General features: G+C 48.5%; 1 protein-coding gene across 1 annotated transcript in view; it reads right to left on the bottom strand.

The window, feature by feature from the left end:
* Positions 1-301: 301 nt before the first annotated feature.
* The window catches only part of bmpr2b (bone morphogenetic protein receptor, type II b (serine/threonine kinase)), a 156315-nt gene continuing 139772 nt past the window's right edge, over positions 302-16844 (bottom strand). The window contains exons 9-13 of the mRNA XM_067988231.1: positions 15875-16022; positions 14800-14936; positions 14054-14238; positions 10197-11473; positions 302-7089 (exon numbers count right to left, since the gene is read on the bottom strand). Of these exons, the coding sequence (XP_067844332.1) occupies positions 6836-7089; positions 10197-11473; positions 14054-14238; positions 14800-14936; positions 15875-16022 (2001 nt within the window). The 3' untranslated portion in view covers positions 302-6835. The remainder of the gene's footprint in view (positions 7090-10196; positions 11474-14053; positions 14239-14799; positions 14937-15874; positions 16023-16844) is intronic.

Below are 16844 nucleotides of genomic sequence, written 5' to 3'. Positions count from 1 at the left end.
GAGGTGCTCCCTACTGCCCAAGTATGACATTTTCCGATCTCCTGCAGCAGCAACCATCCGTTGACCTCTCTGAGAGCGGGCAGTGTTGTACTGTGCGCCTTTGCCCTGTCGCATCTGGATCAAGACTGCAACCCCCCCTCCCAACAAACCTCATTTCACGTCAGCAGGCAGAGACGGCTTTCCAGCTGGAGAAAATCTCGCTTATGTGCATTTTTGTGCAAGTGTGTGAGACCCTTGAGCTTCTAAATTTGCTGGTGGGGGGGTTGTGAGCGGAAAAAGGGAAATAAAACCATGCGTGAGATTGTCATGAATATACTCTTTAATATGCAGGATTTTACAGCCAGCTAGTCACCTCAATTAAGTCAGCAAGTTATACCAGTAAACTCTCTTCTTCTCTGATCGTCGGAGCTCGAAGTTACCAAAGCATTTACTTACAGCGCTTATAGAAAACAGGTTGTGGCTTACAGTTGTCCCCTGTAGTGCCGGCTGACTGTTCTTTATTTAATTATTAATTCTGAAGAGAACAGTAGTTTGAACAGCTTCATTCAAACACATTCAACATTACAATAACCATGCAGTACAAACTTTACAAAACACACACACCCATCTGCCCGATCAATATCTTATCCAGTGAGTGGACGAGGGCGTCAGAACTTTTTGTTTGGGATTATTAATCGACTCAGGGTGATGTATCATTAAACATTACCGGAGGTGATATCGCAAGGCTGCGATTTCAATTGCGGATCTGCCACCGAGAGGAATGTCTAAGAGAAAAGTTACAATCCGTGAAGTTTACTTTGAGTCACTGGGCAGCGGTACACAGTGTTCTGATATACACAACCCGGACTGGGGATAAAAACAACAAATATCAATCTCAGCAACATATAAAATGCCTTCAACTGCTATAGCTCCTCAATATTATAACTGAGAATGGTCTTTATAATGTTCTGTTATGTCAGAGTAATTAACACATTTATATATTTATATAGCAAGGTTTGTGATGTATTCATGGCCCGGGGGGGGGGGGTCACAGTCTCAAAGCTGCAGTATATTACAGTAATGGGTCTCGCATTCGGTCATTAATCGATTCTGCAATTATTTTAATACAATTACCTGTTCTAATCCGTCTTTGCACTATTTCCCAGCGTCTGGATCAGCCCCCAGTACAGAACACTCTTAACATTGCTGGGGTACAGTTCCTCCAGCATTGCTCGCCCCCCCAGTAACTCACCCTGGGTTGCCAATGCTCCACAGTAAGTGTTGGCGGGCTGTTCGACTGCAGGGTGCACCCCAGCCCAAGACCGGCTCTGTTCTCACAACTGGGCGCATTACAGCTGATTTCCCAACCACCACCCCCCGGAGAGCTCGGCTGAGGATCAACAGAGGACTGAGAATCAGACCTTAGATCAGTTACACACGGCCTTTACTTGGTAAGCCTCTTACCTACTCTAATCAGCTACTCCTATTCACCTCTGTAACTAGTGCAATTGCTGCTCTGAGTACTAATTATAAGCAGGGCAGGATGTCCCCTTAAGTCCTAATCCTTATTTCCAAATAAATGGCTTTCAGTTTGATGCAGAACCTGACGAATGGTTTTGATTATGATGCTTTCAGCACCCATCTGAACTTGGATTCTTAGTATTTTAAGTTAACAGTGATTTCTGCTGCTATCTGGAATTAAACTTTCCCAGTGAAAGCAAAATCAGTTTGTTTTTTCCCCCCTCCTTCACAAAGATTGTCAAAAATGGCACAAGCTCAGCCCAAAAGTACTGGCACATTGTATAGCAACGGAGACAAGGTCTGTCTGCACTTAAAGGGACGGAAGACAGGTAACACAAAACAATATTGCTCAACTGGTGAAGGGCCCACACTCAAAACATCAACCTGTCCTTTCTCTTTACTTGTGACCGACCGCCTGTGGATTTCTAGCACTTTCTGTTTAGATTTCAGATTTCCAGCATCTGCGGTTTCTAACTGTGGATCACATGGTGCAAGCAGATTCAATCGTTGCTTTCAAAAAGGAATTGGATAAATACTTGAAGGGAAAAAAATTTGCAGGGCTACGGGGAAAGAGCGGGGGAATAGGACAAACTGGATTGCTCTTACAAAGAGCCGGCATGGACTTGATGGGCCGAAAGGCCTCCTTCTGTGCTGTAACCATTCTATGATTCAACATACAAAGAGCAGAACAGTTTGGCTGATATTTTAGAATACCTGGGCTTGACTCACCCACTCGAGGGGCAAGTTTCCCATTTCCCACTCCCGGCCGAAAGGCTCTCCACCCGGGGGCTGTCAGTAAGTGACCCCCCCCCCCTCGTATGGGAATCCCACCTGACAGGGCCTCCGCTACCTTTCAGCTGGGTAATAATCCAAGCCAGTAAGGATCAATTCTCCACTGACAGTGCCCTTCTCTCCTTGTTTCACCCAGCCGTTAGCTGGCGCTACACAGGGAATGTGCAGGAGGAAATTCCACCAAGCAGCGCTCGGCATGGGCGATGCTGCAAAGAAGTAGCATTAGTACAGCGATGGAGTGGGTTGGGTGTGACTGTGTAGATATAAATCTCCCCTTTGGGTTTTATCTTTGTCCCCTTGTTCCCTTCCTCTCCGTGAAGACTCTGACTGTACATAGAAAGTACAGCACAGAAACAGGTCATTCAGCCCAACTGGTCTATGCCGATGTTTATGCTCCATACGAGCCTCCTCCCTACTTCATCTAAATCTATCAGCATATCCTTCTATTCCTTTCTCCCTCATGTGTTTATCTAGCTTCCCCTTAAATGCATCTATGCTATTTGCCTCAACTACTCCTTGTGGTAGCGAGTTCCACATTCCAACCACTCTCTGGATGAAGAAGTTTCTCTTGAATTCCCTATTGGATTTATTAGTGACTGTCTTATATTTATGGCCCAGGTAATCTAAAATATCAGCCAAACTGTTCTGCTCTTTGTATGTCGAATTATAGAATGGTTATGGATTTCTGGTCTCCCCTGCAAGTGGAAACATCTTCTCTACATCTACCCTATTAAACCCTTTCACAATCTTAAAGGCCTTTATCAGGTCACGCCTCAGTCTTCTCTTTTTTAAATAGCCCCAGCCTGTTCAATCTTTCCTGATAGGTATATCCTCTCAGTTCTGGTATCATCCTAGTAAATCTTTTTTGCACCTTCTCCAATGTCTCTATATGTTAATTGTATCTGTGATTTATATCAATTAGTGTTAATTGTATTCAGGTGTATCAATTGGGGACTCTCGTATCCATTTATAGGAGGGTGTGTAATGTGGATCTCTGAATAAAGGCTTGGAAGCAACTGAAGACCAGGCTCTGGTATTCTCTCCTTCACCACCGGGCTATCCAATTTTGAAACAGATATCCTTTTTATAATGTGGAGACCAGAACTGTTCACAATACTCCAGGTTTAACATAACTTCTCTGCTTTTCAATTCTATCCCTCTAGAAATGTGTTTGATTTGCTTTTTTATGGCCTTATTAACCTGTGTTGCTACTTTTAGTGGTGTATCTGTACCCCTAGATCCCTCTGCTCCTCTATCCCATTTAGACTATTATCCAAACAGTATGTGGCCTCCTTATTCTTCCTACCAAAATGTACCACCTCACACTTTTCTATATTGAAATTCATTTGGCAATTATGCACCCATTCTGCAAGTTTATTACTGTATTCTTGTATTTTGTCACAATCCTCCTCAGTATTAACTACAACCCCCAAGTTGGTGTCGTCCACAAATTTTGAAATTGTACTTCCAATTCCTGAGTCCAAATTGTTTATGTAAATGGTGAACAGTGGTCCCAGCACCAATTCTTGTGGAACACCATTTCCCACCTTTTGCCAGTTTGAGTAGCTACACTTAACCCCTACTCTCTTTTCTGTTTTGTAACCAGCTTGCTACCCATGCTAAGACTGTAGGTGCTGGTTGGCATTTGATGCCTCACCCCAGGGGCCATGCTTCTTGTATCAGACTGGAGAGTGCTGATGGGCTATTTGGCCATGGAGGGCATCACTGACGAGCCTGGTCCAGTATTCACCCGATGCGATCCAGCTAGGGGTAGGCCACTGGATAGCAGTTAAGAGAAGGAATCCTGGCTGATATTTGCACCCGCCCCACTCCACCCTAGCCCAGGGATTCAATTGCAGCAGCCAAACTGCTGTGTCAGCCGAGATCGGTTAAATGGGCAAAGACCTGGGGATTAAATCTGGGCCGAAAGGTCTGAACGGCTCAGTGCCTTTACCAACTGAGCTGCTGTGCATTGACCTTATATCTGTAATCACCGAGTCACATATGTACGTATAAGCTGTGCTGTGCTGAATCATTAAGAGCGCTTACTGTCGTGTACTGCAGCTCGGTACGGCCAATAAATCTCATCCCCCTCACACTGGAAGATTCAAATCCATGCATGATCCAGGGCAATTAATTTTACTCGCCTGGTATTTATATTCACCCCAATTCTGACTGAGGACACATAATGACCACTGGGCCAATAGTGACCACTGGGCCTGAGTCAGCTGTCCTATGAACAAGGCTACTCTGGCTTCTGAACCAAAAACTACAGTACAGGCCATTTCACGTCCCACGCAATTCCAACCCGATTCTGGGAAGCCGGGTTTCAAATGGACCCAAAGAAGTGGCTGTGTTTCACCCTCCCCACTCTAATCAAAGTTCATTCCGCTCCTATCGCTGCGCCCCATTCCATCATTGATGCAGCAAAGCCAAATGGTCAACTATGTCCTTAACAAGATTTTGAGAAGCCACATCACAAGAGATTAAAGGAAGCAAACAAACTAGTACAGCGAACTTCAAACTGGGATCCCAAACCAAGGAGAGAATCCTGTCCCCTTTCCTCTCCTACCAGCTGTTCTGTTTCCAGTACAGTCCAGGGTATAAAGGGTGTAGTGTAGGATGCAGCTGAGCAGGACAGAAGCAGGGGAGATCAGGAGAGGCTGAGAGCAGGAATTCACCTTTAAACATTGATACTGAATTAGACCAGCTGAATGTCACTGTCCTTTTAAACTTTTTTTTTGATGAATTCTGCACTTCTCAAGGCGACGGATGTTTGTGCTGCAGAATGGAACTGTTTCCAGTTCAGGCACCCAGTGTCAGCACCAAACGCTCATAAGGCCAAGTATAGTATGAGTTAGATACAGACCAAAGCTCCCTCTACACTGTCCCATCAAACACTCCCAGGACAGGTACAGCACAGGTTTGATACAGAGTAAAGCTCCCTCTACACTGCCCCATCTAATACTCCCAGGGCAGGTACAGCACAGGTTTGATACAGAGTAAAGCTCCCTCTACACTGTCCCATCTAATACTCCCAGGGCAGGTACAGCACAGGTTTGATACAGAGTAAAGCTCCCTCTACACTGTCCCATCAAACACTCCCAGGGCAGGTACAGCACGGGTTAGATACAGAGTAAAGCTCCCTCTACACTGTCCCATCAAACACTCCCAGGGCAGGTACAGCACGAGTTAGATACTCTCCTATGCTCTAACTACATGACACAGCTCCAATGTTAGGGAAGTGCCCCTACTGCACCGGTGACTTTTTCCGGTGATCCACATCAGCCATAATGTGGCTGCTTTGAGTGAAATTATTAGTTTAGTGTCAATTAGAGGCAGTTTTGTAGGGTGGGTCCATGCCAACTAGAAGTTGGATTGCGACTGCCCAACCTCGCTCTTTGAAAGAGGTTTATAGCCAGAAATCAGAAGGGACATGTCAGGGCTGAATTTGGACCCATGACCCAGAGGTGAAAAGCTAGTGTCCAACACACTGGTTCACCCACATCCACCCTCTCAATAAGGCATGAGAAAATGGTACAGAAAAATTGGTGCTGAGGGAGAAGCTCCAGCACTAAAAACTCCTAAAACAATGTAGCACCAGCATCAAACACAACTTTTGAATGGAGTTTTAGGGGGTCGTGGAGGGAATTCAGTGCTTGGCTTATTAACATTGGGCCGTGTACTGGTGGGTCAGGCATGTCGAGGGGACTAACGGCTAATGAGAATTCTATGGGAGAGAGGGGAGATGTGTGCCACCATTTTGCACATTTGGGGACCATGCATCCTGTACCAGCCAAGGCTTTTGACAGGAATAGGAGTTGGGGGTGGGAGGGAAGAGGAAAAGGTCACTACCGGCCCATGCACTACAAGCAACCTTCAGTGAAATACAGAGAAGAGACTTCTTTTAAATAATAATAATAATTTTCTTTTTTCAAAAGCGTTACTAAGCTAAGCCTATTGCACATTCCAACAAAGTTTCTGTTTCTTAAAAAGGGTGTAAAGATACTGTACGCTTTATAATCCAGTAACGGAATCAGAACGTCGGCATCAATGGCATCAAATGAGAAACAAAAAAAATGAGACAAGGGTTTGCCACTTTGCTCAGCGTTAGTTAAACCTGCCACTTGTATCGTCTCAGCGAGCAGGCCAGTGCAGCTGCTTCACAATGTGTGTACACGATGACGTGTGCTGTTTATTTTTCCAAGACCTCTGTGAGACTCTTCGCAGTGCTCACCTCAGACAGGCTTCACTCAAAAGATTATCTTTTTACCTTTTCAAAAAAAAAAGTGCAACAACAAGAGGGAAAAAAAACAACAAAAAAAAAAGCTCTCAAATATTACAGATATTCTAAGCTTCTGCTGCATAGCTGAACTCTAAAGCAAGTCTCGATTCGGGAAGGGGCAGCCGGGAGGGGGGGGGGGGGGGGGGGAGGTGGTGGGGAGGGGGCTCGAGGGTGGAATAGCTGTCCTTTTATATTTGTTTCTCTCTCTCTCTCTCTCTCTCTCTCGTAACTAAGTATAAAGTAAAAGTCAGCAAAGATTCACAGGCAGTTTAGTCCAGTTTCCCTGCCGACCGTTGCCGTGGCAGTGCCTCCGCCTCCCCCGACCAGGTAAACAGTGGTGCTGGATTTCGAGCGCCCCACTGCACCGCTGCTGTTGTTGTTGACTTCGCCGTTGATGGGCTCCGTCGAAATGACCCATGTGGAAGGCCGCCATCTCTTTAGGGAGTACGGAGTTTTAACTCGTTTCTTTATCTTGTCCCCGGAGGCCTGTTTGTTGTCCCGCGCTGTCTCACCTGGATGGATGGAGGGTCGGGGTAGTGGGGGGGGGGGGGAAGAACATTGCTGCATCACTTAGATAAGGCCATTGCACCATGTTACATCTGCCGGTGAGCTGCCTCACCATCCCCACACTGAAAAGCCTTTCCCAATCTGATGTTGAGTTATTCAACAATCCCTTTCATTTATTTTCAAGTCTCTGTTTTTATTCTGTTTTTTAAAAAAAAAATCCGGTGGATCTCCCATGGCGTTGCTCGTAGATAGCCTCGGGATTGGAGCCCGGTTGTGACTTTTAGCTGCTAACCCGGGCCTGTCTCTGGAAAGCCACTGCTAGGTTACTCCCTGTGGAGCTATGGCGGAAACAGGCAAATACAAGCAAGTGAAGCTACTTATGAGTTTCTGGCTCCAGGTGAGAAGAACCCGGCAGAGAAGTGACTGGCTGTCTTTCTCCTTTTTTTTAAAAAAAAGTGTTTTGTATCTGTAACAAAGCATGACACCTGGGACTGTGACATACGCATTCTGTATGCAAAGACTTTTATATATGAATAAATGCATATTTTTCCCATTCCTTGCCTAAAGGCGCTGAATCCTTGCTGGAATACAGATCCATGGATATCTCACTCACATGGGCCATTCTTCACGAGTAAGCCTAGACAGAGTGTGTCTGCAGGCTGTTTGACCACGGACATAGCCCGATCATCTCCTCACCCAACGTGCGCTCCCGTTCATGGGGAGCAGAAATCTTGTCTGGTTTCCTTTCTTACTGGCCAATTTGACGAGCCAACAGATGCCCCTGCTGAGATTCAGCAGAGACTGGACAGTCCGCTCAGTGCAATACCTGCTGGTCATCAGGGGACTCGATGTCTGAGTGTCGTACTGACGATACTGGAAATTACAGTCTGTGGCCATCAAATAATCTCACTCCTAATGGTGCACATCTGGTCACTTACTTTTGGAGAAACTGCTTATAAATCAGGCCAAGTTTTCTGGTAATCGGTCTCATTTTCATACCGTGTGCTCCTTTTGATTGGCCCTCAAGTTGCTGGTTTGCTCTATTGTCCTGCAACTCTTGGCATTTATCTTACGCTGTTATTAATCCACATCTGTCAGCACGGACAGATCTGAGGTGTGGTCGATCTGTCTCTGACCTATTCATGGCTTGGAGCAACAGAACACACAGGCTGACTGTGTTTGTGTTTGTCCTTTTCTTCTTAACTCTGATTTGCTTTTTTTTTGTAAAATGGTAATATTTTGTTGTTAGTGTCAGCAGTCTATTTGACTGAAGTGGGCGTCACAGGTGAGCCCAAACCTGCTCACACGAACACTTTCCATACAGATGTACTCTTCTGTATGGATCAGCTGCATGCTGTCATTACCAATGGAGACCTTAGGGACCCGGGTTTGATTTTTTAAGAATCACATTTATCTGTTCTCCTCTACTTTTGTGCAACATTCACTGTTCCTCAGCCAGGAATCGGGCAGGCACCTGCTTGAAGGCTGCTGCCAACGTCACTCTTGCAGGTTTATGGTAACTCAATCTCAACTGTAAGATTTAACCACACTCTGTGGGTTACAACACTTGGTTCACCATTCCAGCTCGTTTACTATTCACTTCACACGCTCTCCAACCTTTACAAGCTTCTCGACACAAGGTCTCTGAATTAGAAATTAGAAGCTTTAGTTCGGTGTTCTGCTGCATTGGTGAGATTTGCATTTTTGCAGCACCCGTCCAAATCAAAGCGTCTCAAAGCTCTTCACACACAAAATCATGCTTTAAAGTGGAGCAACTTGTGTAAAGGATAATAATTTTGTAGCCCTGGCTAGGAGCATGGCATCACAAATTACCCCTGCAGTCTACCAGGAACGTGACTGGAACAGATGGAAAATGTGCCCCCCACTCCTCATTGGGAAGTGCTTGTCCTCTCGCTCAGTGGCATCGATTTGGAACAGTCTCCAGTGTGGGGGATAGCAGGGGAGTTACGAGGGACAAGCTCGATTAGCCAAGTGTCCTTTTCTTGCCTTTGACCTTTCGATATGCACTAATGATGATCCTCCTCGGGCGAGGGAGAGGGGAAAAAGGTAAGCAGGGAACTCTTTGGGCTCAAAGTGGCACTAAGATGACATGCCTGACAATGGAAGCTCAGAACCAAGTCAAACCTCCATGGTAGACATCAATATCCGAGTCAAACAGGTTCACTGTAATCCAGGGCACAGTTCATGATTGACCAGCCAACCTAGCTCACTAATGGGACCAGAAGGAGGCCAGTATTCTTCCCACTTGGCTTCAGATAAACCTGTAAGCCGATGCTCCGGCGGGTAGGGTGATCCCAGCTGGACAAGCAGCAGGGAATCAGTCTGGTAGACGACATGGATTTAGCTGGTTAAAATCCAGCAGTGCTCCTGTGCATGCCTTGGCTCTACCAACCTGCGCCTAAGCTTTCTGGACTTGGGTAAGTGGGGTGAGTCCCTACGGGCAGAGGGTGTGCACTGCATGTCGGGCAAACAGAAACCCTTCAGGTGGGCGTAGGTTTCTCAACAGCTTAATTTGAAGACTCATGTGTGACTCATGTGTGACTCATGGGTTCCCATGCAAGTCAGACAGGCGGCGGACCATAAGGAATCTGTGGCTTGTCTGTACATACGTAAAGGAAGAGAATGCACCGTAATTAACTGCATTACAGGCTTTTTAATCGCCAATTTCCTTCCCTTCCTCCTGTGAGGGTGATCACTTTTGCTGGGGCAGTAGGAACTCTCCATTAGCTCACCCCAAGGGTCACTTTGTAAATATATCTATACAAATGTGATTCGAGAATCTGAGTGTCAACAGGCTATTCAAACGTGGAGACGCATGATGGACGAGCTCAATACTGTCCTCATTCGACATCTGCACGTGGGCATTTCCCAACTGGGGTCATTCGATAGTGACCAGGACCGGAAATCCTGGCTAATTGCTCCTCCAACTTGAGCACCTCAATGGGTGCCCTGGCTGGAATCAGCTAACTCAACACAGATCAGGGATAGAGACTGGGAGATTGGCTCAGTGTCGCCTCACTCTGCTCACTGGGCAATCAAGGGAGAGTTACCCCGCAGGTCAACGACATTTTAAACAGCCCCTCCTACTTACATTGCATACTACAGCTGTCCAGAATGTTGGCTGACGAGAGATCGAGTGAGTTTGGCCGCTCGGCTCTCCTCCCTTGCCGCCGCACCACCGGTGCTGCCGGGACACTGGCCAGCGTGCCGTCTGATGCGCCGCACTGGCTGCTGTTGTTGTTGTTGTTGGAGTTTGTCCGCCCCGAGTCGAGCGGGCGGTCTCTCCTGTCCGTTAGCCGCTCGGCGACGATGTCGTCCCGCGTGGCCTGTTGCTCCCTCCTCAGCAGCGGCTCGTGCTCGTCTGGGCTGGAGTTTATGTTCACCCTGCTGTCCTCCCCACTAAACTGGGACTGGAGGGGCTCCTGTCCCCGAAGGCTTGCTGTGTTGGACGTCTGAGGGCCGGGTACCGAGCCATTGGCGTACTGCATGACCACCGGGTGTGGGTTCACCGTATGGCCTCTTCCGGCAATGCCATTCGCCGTGACGGTTACCACCTGGGGCTCACCTGCGTTTATGGTGTTTATTTTTGCCACTCCCGTCTCCACCTGCTTGAGGTTTGACTTGTGCTTGCTGCCGAACTTCAGCCGCGACTCCTTGGCCACGTTTTTGGTGTTGAGCGGGAGGCTGGTGGGGCGCTTGGGGATGTTCTGCTGCTTGGGGAGGGGGTACATTTGAGTGGCCGGGATGTCAGGGATCAAGCAAGCCTGGCTGGTGCCGGGCTGGGAGAAATCCTGGTGCCCTGTTACTTCAGCTGCCAGCTTGATCAGAGGGTACAGCAGACTGGGATTGCTACCGCTGAGAGGGTCGGGCCCGCTGAACTGCTTCAAGGAATGCTCCATCAGGTTTTCATCCGAGCTCTCCTTGAGGTTCTTATCCACCTCTTTCGGGTCTAGCTTGTTGGTCTCTAGGTCTTCCTCAGTCAGCTGCAGGCACACTGGGGTAGGGCCCAGGGACGGCAGCATGTTCCCCGCCTGCGTGTTCGTGTCCTCCGAGTACTGGGTTTCCGAAATGGTGGACATAGCGGTGCTGGGGGTGAGGCCCGCGGTGTTGGTGGTGGTGGTTGCTGCCGACAGGCTGGTGACGCTGGTCTCCGGGCTGGGGATGCGAGCCTGAGCCTGCTGCCTTTCGTAGTTGATCGAGTTGCGGTTCTTTTCACTGGTGGTCGACGGCGTGCCGGACGTGGAATTTTCCGTGGAGATGTTTTTCACCATCCCGTCGGTGTGGTGAATTGAGTCTTCGATATATGAGGAAGAGGAATAATCAGGATACGGACCCATCTTTGGCACTCGACGACTGTTTGACAGGTTCCTGAAATAAAACAAGCCCAATCTTCAAATAACATAACACTGGCAAACAGAAGAATGGGGGTGCCGGGGTACAGTGTGAAATGGGGGTGCTGTGGTATAGTGTGAAATGGGGGTGCTGTGGTATAGTGTGAAATGGGGGTGCCGGGGTACAGTGTGAAATGGGGGTGCCAGGGTACAGTGTGAATTGGGGGTGTTGGGGTATAGTGTGAATTGGGGGTGCCGGGGTACAGTGTGAATTGGGGGTGCCGGGGTACAGTGTGAAATGGGGGTGCCGGGGTACAGTGTGAAATGGGGATGCCGGGGCACAGTGTGAAATGGGGGTGCCGGGGTACAGTGTGAATTGGGGGTGCTGGGGTATAGTGTGAAATGGGGGTGCTGGGGTATAGTGTGAATTGGGGGTGCTGGGGTACAGTGTGAAATGGGGGTGCTGGGGTACAGTGTGAAATGGGGGTGCCGGGGTATAGTGTGAATTGGGGGTGCTGGGGTATAGTGTGAATTGGGGGGTGCTGGGGTACAGTGTGAAATGGGGATGCTGGGGTATAGTGTGAATTGGGGGTGGTGTGGTATAGTTTACAGAGCATGGAGGATGTGAGGCCAGCCAAGAGAGGAGAGTATTAGAATATTCAAGTCTGGGGGTAACAAAAGCACGGATGAGAATCAGCAGTAGATGGGATGAGGCAGGGCTGGAGTTGGGCAATGTTACGGAGTTGGAAGTAGGCAGTCTTTGAGCTGGAAAGTGTACGAGGTCGGACGCTCAGCTCGGAGTCAAACAGGACGCTGAGATTGGGGATAGTTTAATTCAACTTGAGACAATGGCCGGGCTGGGGGATGGAATTGTGACAAAAGAACTGAGTTTGTGACGGGTGCTGAAGACAATGACTTCAGTCTTCCCAATGTTTAACGGTAGAAAATTACGGCTCCTCCAAGGTTCATTATCGGACAAGCAGTCTGACAGCACAAAGGCGGTGAAGGGGTCGAGAGAGGTGGTAATGAGGTAGAGCTGGGTGTCGTCAGCACGTGGAAGCTGAACCTGTATCTGAGGACGATGTCACCGCGAGGCAGCATGTAGATGTGGAAGAGGAGGGATCCAAGGACAGATCCTTGGAGGACTTCGGAGGTAACGGTGCAGGGGTGGGAAGAGAAGCCATTGCTGGAGATGCTCTGGCTGCGATCAGATAAGTAAGAGTGGAACCAAGTGAGAGTAATCTCACTGAACTGAACAAGGAAGGAAAAGCGTTGGAGGAGAATGGTGTGGTCGACTGTGTCAAAGGCTGCAGAGAGGTCAAGGAGGATCCCATGGTCTCAGTCAGAGTCACAGAGGATGTCATTTGTGACTTTTATTGGGGCCATTTCAGTGCTGTTGCAGGGGTGGAAACCTGATTGCAGAGATCCAAATATGAAGGCGCAGGAAAGATGAGGACGGATTTAGGCGAATATTAACATGTTCAAGAACTTTGGAGAGGAAAGGGAAGTTGGAGACGGGACAGTAATTTGCAAGGACAGATGGGTTTTTTGAGGAGGGGGTGATGACAGTGATTTTGAAAGGGGAACAGTACCTGAAGAAAGGGAACAATTTACAATGTCAGCTAGCATGGGGGCCAAGAAGGGAAGTTGGGTGGTCAGCATTTTAGTAAACAATTTTACAACACCAAGTTATAGTCCAGCAATTTTATTTTAGATTCACAAGCTTTCGGAGGCTACCTCCTTCCTCAGGTGAACGATGTGGAAAATCGTTCACCTGAGGAAGGAGGTAGCCTCCGAAAGCTTGTGAATCTAAAATAAAATTGCTGGACTATAACTTGGTGTTGTAAAATTGTTTACAATTGTCAACCCCAGTCCATCACCGGCATCGCCACAGCATTTTAGTGGGAATGGGGTCAAGGGAGCAGCAAATGGCTCTCATGGACAAGATGAGTTCACAAAGGGCATGAGGGGAGATCATAGAGAAAGACACGGGTTCGGGGCTAGGACAGGGGGTCCTGGCAGGAGGTTTGGCTTTGTGGGCAAGGAGAAGAGGCAGCAGAAGCAGCTGAATGAATTGTCTCAATCATAGTGATAAAGAAGTCCATGAGCTCCTCGCACTTGTTGTTGAAGGAGATGAATGAGAGGGCAGGGGAGAGGGGTTTAAGAGAGGAGGCTGGGGCAGTTAGGGTTGCTGCTTGTAACCCCAGCAACAAGAGCCTCAATGGGCCCTTTGGGAAAGGCCAAGAGAGGCACAGCTGTGTGCTTATCCAAGGGGGATTCAAGCCTGGAACAGCAGGAGTGTAGGAAGGCAGAGCAGCAGTGATTTTTTTTTATTATTCGTTCACGGGATGTGGACGTCGCTGGCAAGGCCGGCATTTATTGGTTGGGGTAGAGTTGAGGGGGTGGGCAAAATACCAACAAAAGAGAAATGTAAGATGGCATGACTGGGTGACGGGAAGGGGGGAGACAGGAGAGGAGAGTCTGAGAGGGGGAAAGGGAGAAAAAATAAATGGAGATGGAAATAATGGGCTCGGGTCTGGAGCAGCAGCCAAAATGGACACAGAGGAAACTCAGATTACATAGGCATGGCATCTTACTTTGCTGTTTTGCCACCCACCGTTCATTCTGCATGGCCGTTGTAGTAAACTGCGACATGGGATTGACCGTAGGACTCACGGATTTGTTTCGATCCCACATCATCATGAGCTCTGCCATCCTCTCCTCTGCGCACTGGGCCGTGAGCCGAGCCTCTGCATCCTGGTCCCAGCAGTCGTCCATTGTTTCCTTCAGCGACCGCACAGCCTATGGTATACAGAGAAATTATTCTCTCGTTGCTCAGTTCGGGGGGCATTTTAAAAAACTTTTCTTCCTCATCCCTGCCTAAAGGTGCTATCTCTTACTGGGTGGGGGTGGGGGTGGGGGTGGTGGGGGGGGAGTTCTGGCAGCCCCATCAGTACCTTGCCCAATTCTGCATGCATGAGCCCCAGACAGTGACTGTGACTAGGCTCGATCTTATCCTCACCTGATGTGTGTGTTAATATATATACGCACACTTTCCAGGAGGAGTCATTGGGTGGCAATTAGGAGTGGGAACCTCAGCTGATTTTTCCTTCTCTAGCTTGGGGCGCTGAGGCCACTGGTAGTCACTGCCGCCCAGGCCGAGATCAGTGACTGGATTGAGACTGTCTGTAGGAACTTTGGAGCCTCCAGTCAGAGTAAACTTTCATCCCATCAATCGGGGGCTGGAATTGAGGAGAAAGGCCAGCATCTAGCCCACTGTGCTACCCTCCATGTTATACTCAGGGAAGACTTTCCGCCAACTATTGGGCGGGAAAAGAAGTGCAACAAATCCCGTTTGCTCACCAGGCTGTTCTCTTTCCAGGCTTCAGGAAATTTGGGTCGCTGCTTCTCCCTGGAGACCAAGTGCTGCATATCCTCAAAGCTGGGATGGTTCCCCACCTCTGCTTGAAAAGCCATCTGGTAGTCGGGCGCTGACTCTCCTGTTCACGGGGCGAATGAAGTCACGTTAGAAACACTGAGGAGCCTCTCACTTCTCTCGATGAGATGAGCAGCAGAAGACAATCCCACCCTGCATCGCATCCCTATTCCGACCCCTGAAGCCCCAATACAGCAGCTTCTGTGCAATTCTTATCTGATTTTAGCAATAGTGCTGTCGACCGCAAGTCATCCGCGGTAGTCAGCAGCTTGCTACAATAACACTCGTGTTTTAGAGCAAAGTCACAAGACTTATGCCACTGAAATCTCAGCTATGGCCCCAAAATTCCAGGGACCGGGAAGCGCACAGAGAGACCTGAAGTCCGCCAAGAGGTCAGAACCTAGGGTGGAAGACAGATCCCACCTCCCCCCCCCCCCCAGATTGCCACCCCACGCAAGGAGCATGTGAAATTCCAGTCGGGAGGGAAGCGGGCGAGTCTTCTGCCTGACCCCACCTCGCATCAATGGGACGTATTTGGGTAAGTTCCCAGACTACACCGGGAATTCCACCACGTACACTGATTGAGGAGCTAGTGAAGGCCTCAGGACTTAGAATCGGATAATCTTACAGCCCAGAATGAGGCCATTTGGCCCACTGTGCCTGTGCTGGCTCTTTGAAAGAGCTATCCAATTAGACCCACTCCCTTGCTCTTTCCTGAAATTAGTCTTCTTCAAGACTTGCCAAGACAAACGTAATCAATCCCAGAGAGGATCGCTCGAGACTCCAGGAATATGACATTTTTTCAGAAATGGGGCAATGAGAGAGCGACATTCCTGCCCTTTGTCTCAATGTCTCCTGTACAGTGCAGGTTCACCGGCACATGGCTGCACTGTATGACAGCCTATGTACACTTGCTGACAAGATATGGCACACAGATGCTGAAGATTCAGCGACCTTTCTCCAAACCATACCTGTTGCTACTTCTTGTTGTTCTTTTCTTACCTGGGAATAAGTCTGTGCACTTCATAAATACTTCCCAGTAGATGAGGCCCAGTGCATACATATCCACCTGCTTGAGAGCGGATGCACAGTCCCGTAAGTTTACCGCTCCCTCCAGCACCTCAGGTGCCATGTAACGGATTGTGCCAACCTGTGGGAGAGGGGATGTAGAAAGAGACATCACCACCAGCAGAGTGAAATCTCTCAGCATTTCACCGCTTCAAACAACTAACACTGGGCGATTCAGCAATGCCAAGTCCAATCGACTGAATGACTGCGCCATTTGAGATGGTCTCAAGCAGGAAGTGGCTACCTGGGACTCGGGTCCCCTCTTGGCTCAGACCAAACAGGTCATATCTAGTGCCACACAGCACCATAGCTCATAAGTTCATAGCCCTGGTTTAAGGAGAGGTGTGCTGCATCAAACCGAAGGGACAGGGAAGCCTGTCTCCAATATGTGCAGACCCTGCTATCAGTTCACCAGGGGAACAAGTCCAAGATTCAAACAGCATCGTTCTCAGACAGGCCACGTCAGCTGCTGGAGGAGAGGCGAGGCTGTTATATATAATTTTTTTTAAACGTTAACCCAAGGCTGTACAGCAACTGGGCTTCAAAATGAATCAGTCACCTCGTGAGGCTGGTAGTCACACAGTGTAGAATTGGAGCGAATCCCTTGTTGTTCAGCATGAGTCTAGGCAGTAGCCCCTCAACATTTTTAGAGCCTCGAAGAGGATATGGTGTATAAGAATATAACAGGCAGTATATGACCCCTGTGCCCAAGAAACACTGCCCTCTACCAGTACATAACAGGTAGTATATTACCCCTGTACCCCTGAAACACTGCCTCCTGTACAAGTACGTAACAGGTAGTATATGACCCCTAAACCCCTGAATCACTGCCTTCTACCAGTACATTAAAGGCAGTATATTACCCCTATAGCCCTAAAACAATGCCCCAGTGTACAAGTACATA

The sequence above is a fragment of the Heptranchias perlo genome, chromosome 7, assembly GCF_035084215.1.
Source record: "Heptranchias perlo isolate sHepPer1 chromosome 7, sHepPer1.hap1, whole genome shotgun sequence".
Taxonomy (NCBI): Eukaryota; Metazoa; Chordata; class Chondrichthyes; order Hexanchiformes; family Hexanchidae; genus Heptranchias; species Heptranchias perlo.
The sequence above is the reverse complement of the archived record's forward strand: the minus strand, read 5'-3'. Positions and strand labels throughout refer to the sequence as shown.